The sequence below is a fragment of the Lynx rufus genome, unplaced genomic scaffold, assembly GCF_022079265.1.
Source record: "Lynx rufus isolate CCGP_SWC_20201006 ecotype Redwood Valley unplaced genomic scaffold, mLynRuf1.p SCAF_56, whole genome shotgun sequence".
In the NCBI taxonomy this organism is placed as follows: domain Eukaryota; kingdom Metazoa; phylum Chordata; class Mammalia; order Carnivora; family Felidae; genus Lynx; species Lynx rufus.
This window is the reverse complement of record NW_025814874.1, coordinates 216,560-230,867: the sequence shown is the minus strand read 5'-3', so window position 1 is coordinate 230,867 and position 14,308 is coordinate 216,560. Positions and strand designations below refer to the sequence as shown.

The following is a 14,308-nucleotide window of genomic DNA, read 5'->3' as shown; positions in this document are numbered from 1 at the left end:
GTTTCAGGGATGCCTGGCCAGCTCGGTTGGGCGTCCGACTTCAGCTCAGATCATGATCTCACGGTCAGTGAGATCAAGCCCCACATCGGGCTCTGTGCTGACGGCTCAGAGCCTAGGGCCTGCTTCCGATTCTGTGTCTCCCTCTCTCTCTGTTCCTCCCCCACTTGTGCTGTCTCAAAAATGAATAAACGTTAAAAAAATTTTTTTAATAATACAATAAATATATTTCACGTTTCTTTCATTATTTGGACATTTCACCATCCAATATGTTGGGATCTTGGTGAAGGAAAGGATGTTGAATTTTGTCAAATGCTGTTTCTGTATCAATTGAGATGACCATATAATTTTTTTTATTCTTCATTTCTCAATGTGGTGTATCATGTTGATTGTTCTGCATATGTTGAACATTTCTTGCGTCCAAGGGATAAATATCACTGATCAAGGTATGTGATCCTTTAAATATGCTGTTGAATTTGGTTTGCTGGTATTTTGTTGAGGATTTCTGCATCCTTGTTTATCAGGGCTATTGGCCTATAGTTTTCTTATAGTGTCCTTGTCTGGTTTTGATATCAGGGTATCATGGCTTCGTAAAATGAGTTTGGAAGTTTTCCTTCTCTTTCAGTTTTTTGGAAGAGTTTGAGAAAAATTGACATTAATTCTTCTTTCAGTGTTTGGTAGAATTCACCAGGAAAGCCTGGTCCTGGACTTTCCTTTGTTGGGAGCTTTTTAATTACTGATTCAGTCTCCTTTCTCATTGACCAGTCTGTTCAGATTACCTGTCTGATCATGATTCAGCCTTCATAGGTTGTATGTTTCTAGGAATTCATTTGCTTCTTCCAGGTTGTCTAGCTGTTGGCATATAATTGTTCATAGTAGTCACATCTGTAGTATCAGTTGTCATTTCTCCTTGAGTGATCTTTTTCTCTTGTCAGTCTAGCTAAAGGTTTGTCAGTTTTGTTTATCTTTTCAAAAAACCAATTTAGTTATATTTATCTTTTTCATTGTCTTTCTTGTCCCATTTATTATTTTTCTTTTAATCTTTGTTCTTTCTGCTGTCTTTGGGCTTAGTATTTTTTTTTTTCTAGTTTCTTGAGGTCTAAAGTTAGGTTGTTGAATTGAGGTGTTTCTTTTTTCTAATGTAGTAGGCATTTATTACTATAAATATCCCTCTCAGAACTGCTTTGGTTGCATCCTATTAGTTTTGTTTCCCACTAGTTTTTGTATGTTGGATTTCTGTTTTTGTTTGTCTCAAGATACCTTTTGATTTCTTCTTGACCTACCTGTTGGTTGTTCAAGAATGTGTTGTTTAATTTCCACAGATCTGTGAATTTTCCAGTTTTCCTCCTCTTATTGGTTTCTAGTTTCACACCATTGTGATCAGAAAATATACTTAATATAATTTCGATCTTGTTAAGTTTTTAAGACTTGTTTCATGGCCTAATCTATGATCTATCCTGAGGAATATTCTGTGTGTGCTTGAGAATAGTGTGTATTCTTCTGTTTTGTAGATGTCTGTCAGGGTCATCTGGTCTAAAGTGTCGTTCAAGTCCAATGTTTCTTTATTGATTTGCTGTTTAGGTGACATACTCACTGTTGAAAGTGGGATATTAGAGTCCCCTCCTGTTATTATATTGCTATCTATTTTTCCCTTCAGTTGTGTTAATATTTTCTTCATATGTTAGCAAAATGTATCATCCTTTCATGGTAAAAGCTCTCAACAAAGTAGGTATAGAAGGAACGTACCTCAACTTAATAAAGGCCAACCAACCCATAGCTAGCATCATACTCAATAGTGACATCTTTCTCTAAGATCAGGAATAAGAGCAGGATGTCCACTCTCACCACTTCTCTGCAGCATAGTACTAAAAATTCTAGCCAGAGCAATTAGGCAAGAAAAAGAAATAAAGGAAGTAAGATCTGCTTGATGACATGATTGCATATGTAGAACACCCTAAAGACTTCATCCAAAAACTGTTAGAACTTTGAATGAATCCAGTAAAGTTGCAGGACACAAGATCAATATAACATTTCTATATGCTAACAATAGATTATTCAAAAGGGAAATTAAGAAAATCTAATTACGGTGGCATCAAAAAGAATGAAATACTTAGAAATAAATTTAACCAAGGAGGTGAAAGATCTGTATAATATAAAGTACAAAACACTGATGAAAAAAATTGAAGACACAAATAAATGCAAAGATATCTTGGGTTCATGGATCAGAAGAATTAATATTGTTAAAATGTCTACACTACCCAAAACAATCCACAGGTTCAGTGTAATCCCTATTAAAATTTCAATGGCAGTTTCCCCAAAATAAAACAAATAATACTAAAATTTGTATGGAACCACAAAATACCCCAAATACCTAAAGCAATCTTGAGAAAGAATAACCAAGCTAGAGGTGTCACATTTCTTGATGTCAAACTATATTACAAAGCCAAACTAATCAAAATAGTGTGGTATTTACATAAAAATAGGCTCAGAGCTCAATGGAACAGAATAGAGAGCCTCATATGTATGGTCAACTAATCTTCAAAGTGGCTCCGAGAACACACAATGGAAAAAGGACAGTGTCTTTAATAATTTATATTAGGAAAACTGAATATCCACATGTGTAAGAATGAAATTAGAGCCTTAACTTAGATAAAAATGGATTAAAGACTTAAACATAAGATCTAAAATTGGAAAACTCCCGGAAGAAAATATAGGGAATAACCTCCTTGACATTGGTCTTGTAAATATTTTGGATATGACACCAAAGCACAGACAACAAAAGCAAAATAAACAAGTGGTACTGCATCAAACTAAAAAGCTCCTGCACAGCAAAGGAAACATTGTGATCAAAGTGAAGAGGCAACCTATAGAATGGGAGAAAATATTTGTGAACCATATATCTGATAAGAGGTTAACATCTAAATATATAAAGAACTATTATAACTCAAGAGTAAAAACAAAACAAAAAACAAGCCCCCCCCCAAAAAACCCCAGATAACCCAATTGAAAAAGGGGCAAAGGAAATGAATAGACATTTCTCCAAAGAAGACATACAGGTGGCCAACAGGTACATGAAAAGATGCTCAACATTTCTAATCATCAGGGAAATGCAAATCAAAACCACAGTGAGCTATTACCTCATACCTGTTAGAATGGCCATCATCAAAAAGACAAGAGACAAGTGTTGGCGAGGATGTGGAGAAAAAGAAACACTTGTGCACCATTGATGGAATGTCAAAAATTGATACAGCCACTGCAGAACACAGTATGGCGGTTGCTCAAAAATTAAAAATGGAGGGGCACCTGGTGGCTCAGCCAATTAAGTGTCCAACTCGATTTCAGTTCAAGTCATGATCTCACAGTTTGTGAGTTCGAGCCCTGCATTGGGCTCCATGCTGACAGCACAGAGCTTTCTTGGGATTCTCTATCTTTCACTCTGTTCCTGCCCTGATCACACTTGTGCTCTCTCTCTCGCTCTCTCTCTCTTTCTCTCTTTCTCTCTCTCAAAATAAAGAAACAAATAAATAACTGACACCATGGGGAACGCCTGGGTGACTCAATGGGTTAAGCATCTGACTTCAGCTTTAGGTCATGATCTCATGGTTTGTGAGTTTGAGCCCCACATCAGGCTCTGTGCTGACAGCTCAGAGCCTGGAGCCTGTTTCAGATTCTGTCTCCTTCTCTGTCTGCTGCTCTCCACTCAGGCTCTGTCTTTCTCTCTCAAATAAAGATTAAAAAAAAATAACCAACACCATGGAAATAAAAAGAATTATAAGAGAATCCTACGAAAAATCACATCCCAACAAATTGGACAACCTAGAAGAAATGGATAAATTCCTAGAAACATAGAGTCTTTCACATTGAATCAGGAAGAAATAGAAAATCTGAACAGACCAATTACTAGTAATGAAATTGAGTTGGTAATCAAATAACTTCCATTAAGCAATAGTCCAGGACCAGATGAATTCTACCAGTCACTTTTTTAAAGTATATTTACTTATTTTGGGAGAGAGAGAGAGCATGTGTGTGAGGGAGAGGAGCATAGAGAGAGGAGGAGAGAGAGAATCCCAAGCAGGCTCCACACTGTCAGTTCAGAGCCCAACACAGGACTTGAACTCACAAACTGTGAGATTATGACCTAAGCCGAAATCAAGAGTCAGACACTTAACTGACCAAGCCACCTAGGTATCCGTCTATCAGTCATTTAAAGAGGAGTTAATACATATTCTTCTCAAACTATTCAAAATAGAAGAGAGAGAAAAGCTTCCAGATACATTCTGTGAGTCCAGCATTGCCCTTATATAGAAACCAAAAATATTATAATAGGAGAAAATCATAGTCCAGTATCCCTGATGAACATAGATGCAAAAATTCTCAACAAGATAGTAGCAAACTGAATTCAACAATATATTAAAGGATCATTCACTCCAATCTAGTGAGATTTATTCTGGGGATGGAAGGATGGTTCAATATCTGCAAACCAGTAAACACAATGCACAACATTAACAAAATAAACAACAAAAATTACATGATCTTCTCACTAGATGCAGAAAAAGCATTTGACAAAATTCAGCATCTGTTCATGATAAAAACTCAACAAAGTGGGTTTAGAGGGAACGTCAACATAATAAAGGTCATATGTGACAAACCCATTGCTAACATCATACTCAGTGGTGAAAGAGCTTTTCTGCTAAGATCAAGAACAAGACAAGGATGTACACACTTGCAGCTTTTATTCAACAAAGTACTGGAAGTCCTAGCCACAGCAATCAGACAACGAAAAGAAATAAAAGGCATCCACTTTGATAAGGAAGAAGTAAAACTGCCATTATTTGCAAATCACGTATCATACACACAGAACCCCAAAGACTCCACCAAAAAACTATTAGAACTAACAAATGCAGTAAGTTGCAGGATACAGAATTAATACACAAAATTCTGTTGCATTTCTATACACTAATAATGAAATAGAAATTAAAAAAAAAATTCCATTTACAATTGCACCAAAAAGAATAAAATATCTAGGAATAAATGGTTTTAATGAAGGGGATGAAAGACCTATACTCTGGAAACTATAAAACATTGATGAAAGAAATTGAAGAAGATACAATGGAACAAATGTACAATGTACATGTACAGTGTACAATGTACATGTACAAATGTACAATGTACAAAAGATACAATGTACAAAAACAAATGGAACAATACATCATGCTCAGGGATTGGAAGAATTAATATTGTTAAAATGTCCATACTATCCAAAGCAATCCACAGATTCAGTGCAATCCCTATCAAAATACCAATAGCATTTTTTACATATTTAGCATGAATAGTACTAAAATTTATATGGAACCACAAAAGACCCTGGATAGCCAAAGCAATCCTGAGAAAGAACAGTGTTGGGTTTCACAATCCCAGATTTCCAGATATACTACAAAGCTATAATCAGAACAGTATGGTACTGACACATATGTGTCAAATACGTGTATGTGACAAACAGACATGGATCAGTGGATCAAAATAGCCCAAATGCACACTTACATGGTCAGTTAAGCTATGACAAAAGAGGCAAAAATGTACAATGGGAATAAGACAGTCTCTTCCATAAATGGTGTTGGGAAAACTGGACAGCCACTTGCAAGAGAATGAAACTGGACCGCTGTCTTACACCACACACAAAAATAAACTGAAAATAGATTAAAGACACCAGTGTGAGACCTGAAACCATAAACCTTGTAGAAGAAAACCAAGACGGTAATAGATAGGTCTCCTCAGGCAAGGGAAATAAAAGCAAAAATAAACAATTGGGACTACACCAAAATAAAAAGTTTTTTATACAGTGAAGGAAGCCATCAACAAAACAAAAAGACAACCTACCGAGTAGAAGATATTTGCAAATAATATATCTGATAAAGTGTTAATATCCAAAATATGTAAAGAACTTCTAAAACTCAACACCAAAAAAATAATAAAATTTAGAAATGGGCAGAGGACTTGAACATTTTCCCAAAGACATGCAGATGGCCAGCAGACACATGAAAAGATGCTCAACATCACTAATCATCTGGAAAATGCAGTCAGAACCATAATGAGGTATCACCTTACCTCTGTTAGAATGGGTAAAATCAAAGGAAATAATGTGTTGACAAAGATGGACTCAAAGGAACCCTTGTGCACCATTGGTGGGAATGTAAATTGGTGCAACCACTGTGGAAAATACTATAGAGGTTCCTCAAAAAAATTAGAAATATCATATGATCCAGTAATCCTATTACTGGCTATTTACCCAAAGAAAACAAAACACTGTTTGAAAAAGATATATGCATCCCCTTGTTCATTGCAGTATTTACAATAGCTAAATTATGGAAGCAACCCAAGCGTCCCTCTATAGATGATTGGATAAGGAAGATATAGTACATATACACAATGGAATATTACTCAGCCATAAAAAATGAGTTCTTTCCATTTGCAACAACATGGATGGACCTATAGGGTATTATGGTAACTGAAATTAAGTGAGACAGAAAAAGACAAATACCGTAAGATTTCACTCATAAGTGAAATCTAAAAAACAAACGAACAACAAGAAAAAAAAACAGAAACAGACCCATAAGCAAAGAACAAACTGGTGGTTGCCAGAAGGGCAAGGGAGAGGGGGATGAGCAAAGTGGGTGAAGGGGAGTGGACGTCACAGACTGCCAGTTATGGCATGAATAAGTCACGGGATGAAAGGCACAGTAACGGGAATATAGTCAATGGTATTCTAATAGTGTACATGGTGACAGATGGAAGCAACATTTGTAGTATAGTATATAAACTTGTCAAATTACTATGTTGTACACCTGAAACTAATGTGTTGTTGTGTGTCAACTATAGTTCAAGAAAAGTTTCAATACACCAGGAAGATAAAACAATTACAAATGTTTGCTTACCAAATTACAGACGCTCGAAATGTATGAAACAAAAATTGACAGAATTGAAAGAAATAATTCAATAATAATAGAGACTTTAATACTCCACTTTTAATAATAGAACAGCAGACAGAAAGTAAGGGAGGAAATAAAGGAATTAGACGACATGATAAACCAACTGGATCTAACTGACATCTGGAACACTCTTCAGGTTAGGCCTTATATTAGCCACAAAGCATGTCTCTTTGATACACAGTGAGAGGAAGTTAGAAATCAACAACAGAAGGACAACTGGAAAATTCATAAAATTGAAAATTAAACAGCATACTACTAAACAACCAATGGGTCATAGAAGAAATCACAAGGAAAAGCAGAAAATACTTAGACGCAAATGAAAATGAAAACACAAAATACTAAACTCATGGGGTTCACCAAGAGCAGTGCTTGGAGAGAAATGTGTAGCTATGAACACCTACATTTTAAAAGGAAAAAGGATCTCAAATCAGTAGACTGTATTTCATCTTGAGGAACTATAAAAAGAAAAAGCAAACTAAACCCAAGGCTACCAAAAGGAAAGAAATAATAAAGATTAAAGTGGAGATATACAAGATGCAGAATAGAAAAACAATAGAGAAAAATCAGTGAAATCTAGAATTGGTTCTTTAAAAAGGTAGGGAAATTGAGAAATCTTTAGATGAAAACGGAAGATAGAAATAAAATCAGAAATGGAAGTGAGGACACTGCAACTGACATGACAAAGATAAAAATGATTTTAAGAGCATGGTATGAAAAATTATATGCCAGTCTAGGAAAAATGGGCACACTCCTTAAAACTTAATAAATCACCTAAACGGACTGAAGAAAAAATAGAAAATCTCAATAGACTTTAATAAGTAACACGATTGAATTAGTAATTAGAAATCTCCAACAAAGAAAAGTCCTGGACCGGATTGCTTCTCCGTGAGTTCTACCAAGCATTTAAAAAAGAACTGACACCAATCCTTCTCAAACTGTCCAAAAAAAATTTTTTTAAAGACCAAACACTCAATGAGACCAAAATTTCCCTGATACCTAAGCCAGATAAGAACTTTACAAGAAAAGAAAATTATAAACCAATATAGTTTGTGAATATGAATGCAAAAATCTTCAACAAAATATTAATAAGTTGAATCTGATAGAATATTAATAAGATTATTCACAGTGACCAAGTGGGATTTATTCCGGGAATGAAAGGGTTATTCAATATAAAATAGGTGTAATATACCACATTATTAAAATGAAGACGGCAGTCACATTCGATGCATTAAAAAAGACATTTGACAAAATCCAACATCCTTTCATAATAAAAACCCTCATAGGTGCCTGGATGGCTCAGTTGGTTGAGCATCTGACTTCAGTTCAGCTCATGATCTCATGGTTCATGAGTTCAAGCCCCACATCAGGCTTTGCACTGACAGCACAGGTCCTGCTTCGGATTCTCTGCCCCTCTCCCTGTCTCTCTACCCCTCCCCCATGTGCACACTCTCTCTTTCTCAAAAATAAACATTTAAAAATTTTTTAATTAAAATAAAGTTGATAAATATCAAAAACTCTCAGAAGACTAGGAATAGAGGTAAAATACCTCACCATGATAAAAGGTATTTATGAAAAACCCATAGTTAATATCATATTCAATGGTGGAAGGTGAGAAGCTTCCCCCTTAAGGTCAGGAACAAGGTGCCCACTTTCACCACTACTGTTCAGCCTTGTACTGGCATTCTAGCTAGAGCAGTTAGATAAGAAAAAAATAAAAGCATCCAAAATGAAAAGGAAGATGTAAAGCTGTCTCTAGCCATACATGTCATGAACTTATGTATAGAAAATCCAAACATTCCACAGGAAAGCTACCAAAGCTAATAAATTCACCAAAGCTGCAGAATTTAGTAAGTCAACAGACAAAAATCCATTGTGTTTCTAACACCAGCAGTGAGTAATCAGGAAAGGAAATTAAGAAAGCAGTTTATTTATTCATTCATTCAAAGTATTTAATAGTGTGGGAAAATTGGATATCCCATGCAAAAGAATGAAATTAGACCCCTTACCTCACACCACATATCAAAATTAACTCAAACTGGGTCGAAGACCTAGACTCAAGGGCTGTAATATAAAACTCTATTTTTTTTTAATGTTTATTAATTTGGAGAGAGAGAGAGCACCAGGGAGGGGCAGAGAGAGGGAGAGAGAGAAATCCCCAAGCAGTCTCTGTACTGTCAGGAGCAGAGCCCAGTGTGGGGCTGATCCTATAAACCGTGAGATCATGACCTAAGCCACCCAGGTGCCCCTAAAACTCTTTAAATAAAGCATTGAGAAAATTTTCATGGAATTGGCTTTGGCAAAGACCTCACGGGTATGACACCAAAAGCATAGGCAACAAAAGAAAAAATAGATAAATTAGATTTTATCAGAATTTAAAAATTCGGTACAATAAAAAATAATATTAAAAAAGTGAAGGGCGCCTGGGTGGTTCAGTCGGTTGGGCATCCAACTTCAGCTCAGGTTATGATCTCACAGTCCGTGAGTTCGAGCCCCATGTCGGGCTCTGCTGACAGCTCGGAGCCTGGAGCCTGCTTCAGATTCTGTGTCTCCCCCTCTCTCTGCCCCTCCCCCGCTCACACTCGGTCTCTATCAAAAAGTGAATAAAAGTTAAAAAAAAAAAAAAAAGTGAAGGGGCACCTGGATGGCTCAGTTGGTTGAGCGACCAACCTCGGTTCAGGTCATGACCTCATAGTTCATGGGTTCAAGCCCCGCGTTGGGCTCTGTGCTGGCAGCTTGGAGCCTGGAACCTGCTTCAGATTCTGTGTCTCCCTCTCTTTCTGTCTCTCTCTCTCTCTCAAAAATAAATACTAAAGAAGTGAAAAGACAATGTACTGAAAGAGAAAATGCTATGTTTCTGATAAGGGATTAATATCCAAAATATGTATATGTATAAAACCTCCATAACTTGACAACGAAAAGGTAACAGGGCTTGAATAGATGTTTCTTTTTTAAAAAGAAAATTTATTTTTTGAGAGAGAGCACACGTGAGCAGGGGAACGGCAGAGAGCAAGGGACAGAGGATCCCAAGCAGGCTGTGTACTGACAGCAGCAAGTCGCTGTGGGGCTTGAACCCCCAAACCGTGACACCGTGACCTGAGCTGAAGTCACATGCTTAACCAACTGAGCCACCCAGGTGTGAATAGACTTTTCTGTGAAGAAGATGTGTAAATGGCCAGGAAACTCATCAAAGGATGCTCTGCATCATTTGTCACAGGAAATACAAGTCAAAACTGCAAGGTACCGCTTCACACCTACTAGGATGATACTACTACTACTAAACAGAAAATACTAAGTATTGACAAGCATGTGGAGAAACCTGACCCCCGTGCACTGCCGGAGGGAATGTGAAATGGTGCAGCCATGATGTTCATGACATCATTATCCACATCAGTCAACAGATGGGAACAACCCCAGTGTCCATCGGCAGAGAAGTGGCTCCTTAACTTGGCAGCTCTGCGGACAGGCTGCACCCCCGAGAAGTCGGTGGGGCAAGTCCTAGGAGCAGCCTCAGGCTTGGCTCCGGTCCCCACGGCCCAGCCTCTGGACACCTGGACTCCAGGAGAGCCCCCGCGTGGAGTGCGATGGGGAATGCCACGGAAGGCAGCCCAAGCCAGCAGCCTTCCTGTCTCCAACACACCGGCCAGCCGCCTCGCAGATGGCAGTGAGAAGCCGGTCAGCGTCTTTCAGATCTGGAACCTTCTTCCAATGATTTCTCTCGTGATGTCCTTCCTTCCATTCTCTCTGCTCTCTGTTACTTGTCTCAGAGGTTAGACACTATATTCCAGCCCTGTAATTGTCCTGTATTTTCTCTCCTCGTATCTTGGTCTTTTGCTCTGCTTTGTGGGAGATTACATCACATTTGTCTCCCATTCTTTCTGATCTTTAATTGTGCTGTTTGTAAATTCTGAGAGCTCGGCATGTCTCTTTTTCATAGCATACTCTTCTGTTTCGTGGCTGCAACATTTCTTTTGCATCTGAGTAAATTACACCAATAGTTGTGTTTTATTTTGTTTTTTCCTTCTTCCTTCATAGGATCTTCTTCTGTTTCTCTTTCTATATGTTTCTTTTGGTCTTTGTTTTTATTTTAGAATAAAAAAAATTTTTTTAATGTTTATTTTTGAGAGAGACAGAGACAGAGCGCAAGCTGGGGAGGGGCAAGAGAAAGCGAGACAGAGAATCTGAAGCGGGCTCCAGGCTCCAGGCTCTGAGCTGTCAGCACAGGGCCCGATATGGGGCTGGAACCAATGGACCAGGATATCGTGACCTGAGCCGAAGCTGGACGCTCAACCAGCTGAGCCACCCAGGCGCTCCTACTTTAGATTTTTGTTCCCACGTGGCTGGTAATTCTTCAGGGCAGATTGTGTTGCAGAGTCGGGCATTGTAAAAGTGATGGGAAGCCAGTACCCCAGGTGAGGCTTTCAGCCACGGGATCCTTGGGGAGGTCCTGATGCTGAAATCCTTGACTCTTACCTCAGGTCATAGGAAGAGCCTTCTTGCTCTTCCTGGAGACACCAAGGGAATGACGTAATTACAAAAATCTGAGGAAGTCCTGGGGGACCATTTGTAACTGGGGTGAGGGGAAACAGTAGAGAAGGGCCCTCGAATGATCCTCAGGTCCCTGACTTGCATTGAGTTCAGATTTCAGTGCGATTAACTTGGGTAGGAAATACAAGGGAAGGAGAGTGAGTGTAGACAAGCTCTAACTTTTGGGTCTATTGTGATTGCGGTGCCCCTGCTGGCTGTGGTTGACTTGGGAGCAGAGAAGACCGGTTCAGTTTCTGCTCTGTGGCCTGCTGTGTGTATGGCCTTGGACGGCACACCTGGCCTCTCCACTCCTCGCTTCCTAGTGAGGGTGATGTCGCCCCTGCCCCCAGGATTCAGTGGGAGGGTGCATATGCTCACATGCATCTTGCAACGTGCAAACCCACAGTGAGCATGTCCTCTGTTGCATCCGCAGCGGTGAGCTCCTGTCAGAGGAGGCATCCGGGGGGTGACCGGAGAGGGATTTGGCAGGGCCAGCATTACTCAGCACATCATAGAGACCTAGGCATTACGTTTGTCTCCCAAGTCCTGGGCACCAGCACCTGCAGACCTGTGGGAAAGTGGGGGAGGCCTATGCAAGTGCCTCTCTAGGGGTCTGGAAAGACCAAGTAACACGGTGCCCTGGGACCTGGGGGGGACGGCATTTCAGAAGAGTGGTGGGAAGTTTCCAGTGTTGTAGAGGTAGGAATGATCTCCAGAATACGGAGGGTGCCAGCACTGAGGGCTACATGGGTCAGCACTCAGTAAGCACTCAATAGGTGACATCAGGACTAAGTATCTGGTTGAAACAGTGACCTTTGGTATTAACAATTAGGAAGTCAACAGTGATGGCCACCATTCTCCATTCAGTAAGGGTGTGTCCTCAACTCATTCTGGAATCGGGCAGGACATGCTTACGTGAAACATTGTCTCCTCTCCCAGACCCAGGGATACACCACACACACGCACAGACACGCACACCCCCGTGGATATACCGCACACACGCACAGACACGCACGCCCCGGTGCATATGCCCCGCACACGCGCAGACGCACACCCCGGTGCATAAGCCCCACACATGTGCAGACACGCACACCCTGGTGCATACGCTGTGCACACGCACAGACACGCACACCCCAGTGGATATGCCACACACATGTGTGGACATGCGCACCCCAGTGGATATCCCGTGCATACATGCAGGCACGCAACCCCAGTGCATGTGCTGTGCACACGTGCAAACATGCACACCCCGGTGCATACGCCCCACACACATGCAGACACGCACACCCCAGTGGATATGCCATGCACACGCGCAGACACACACACCCCGGTGCATACGTTGTGCACACACGCAGACATGCACACTCCAGTGGATACACCACACACATGTGCAGACACGCATACCCCGGTGCATATGCCCCACACACGTGCGGACACACACACCCCAGTGGATATGCCGTGCACACGCGCAGACACGGACACCCCGGTGCACACGCTGTGCACACGCGCAGACACGCTCGCTCCAGTGGATACACCATGCACGTGCAGACATGCATACCCCGGTGCACATGCCCCACACGTGCGGACACACACGCCCCAGTGGATATGCCGTGCACACGTGCAGACACGCACACCCGCTGGCTCCGGCCAGGCCTGCCAGCTGTGGGCCCTGGGCACCTCCTCCCTGCGGCCAGCTTGCAGGATGCACTCATCAGGGAGGCTCATGCAGTCACTTGTGTTGCAGGTGGTCCAACTGACGCCCACCAGCTGGAAGAGGACAGACCCGCTCGCAGGTGAAGAAGGAATCATTGTAAACGTAGACATTGAGCATAAAGCCAGTACGGTACATCTTGCTTACCTACAGCCAAGACCTAGAACGAGATTGCTGTTTTTCACCCGTTACGGGCACACAGTACAGACATGTTGAGTGAGGTGACCTGAACGTGGTATGTGTTTTGAACTCCACTCTACTGTGCCGTTTACGTGGCACCAGGCAGCCAGGCGGAGCTGAGGGCGTGTGAAGAACTGCCTGCTGCCTCCCAGAAGCTTTGCTGTGGCTCCACCCCAAGTGCGGAGATTCCCTGTAGTCTCTGACAGCTTGTAAATGTACAGACCTTCGTGGGGAGAACGGAGAAACGATGAACGCCTGTGTCATCGAGGCCCTGCTCTGCGTGAATCTGCACAGCACGGGCCACAGCATCTCCCGAGACAGGGAAACCAACCCGGAAAGGACCGCGTAGCTTCGGGCAGCCGCCCTTGAGTCCCTTGTGCTTGGGTTACACGTGCGACTTCCAGCAAGTTTCTTCCTGAGTGGTTGGCCCGGGCCTGGGATGTGCAGGCCCTTGTGAAAGTTCGCTGTGGTCCTCACGGCACAGCTGAGGTCTCTGTGGTCACTTCAAGAGCGCTCAGTTGGTGAGTGGGAAAGACTGTTTTGTGGTTACCATTGTGTTCCAGGGAATATGGCCGGACCACCCTCGTGTGAAGGACGCATCTGAGAACAGGCAGCACAGGGAGCCCAGCGGCTCCCGCGGGACTGGGACGTGGGGCCCCGTCTCACGTGCTTGGTTCAGCAGCGGTAGGGATGGTGTGGTTGGTTGGGCTCATCCGCTCTCCTTTGTGTTGTGACGCTGATCTGTAATACGCATTTCGCTCTACCAGTTACCAGTGCTTAGTCTGCTGTTACAACAAGTGAAGACCCACTTCTTTGTCCCGGTTCTCATTTGGCCCTGTTGTCGAAGTTCTACAGCTGGAAAGGCCTTGGGCACCGGACGTAGTCTGGCCAGGCCTCCTATGGGCTCTGT

The 14,308-nt window shown here is 41.6% G+C and overlaps 1 protein-coding gene across 10 annotated transcripts in view; it reads left to right on the top strand.

The window, feature by feature from the left end:
- FAM120B (family with sequence similarity 120B) overlaps nt 1-13,403 on the top strand; it is a 94,004-nt gene extending 80,601 nt beyond the window's left edge. For 6 of the 10 annotated variants that reach the window (XM_047101091.1, XM_047101098.1, XM_047101090.1 and 3 more), the window contains one exon: nt 10,198-10,529. In XM_047101091.1, the coding sequence (XP_046957047.1) occupies nt 10,198-10,246 (49 nt within the window). In that variant the 3' untranslated portion in view covers nt 10,247-10,529. Of the gene's footprint in view, nt 1-10,197; nt 10,530-13,251 lie in introns of those variants that run through there. The other 4 variants (XM_047101097.1, XM_047101096.1, XM_047101093.1 and 1 more) reach the window with 2 other exon arrangements.
- Nucleotides 13,404-14,308: the final 905 nt, after the last annotated feature.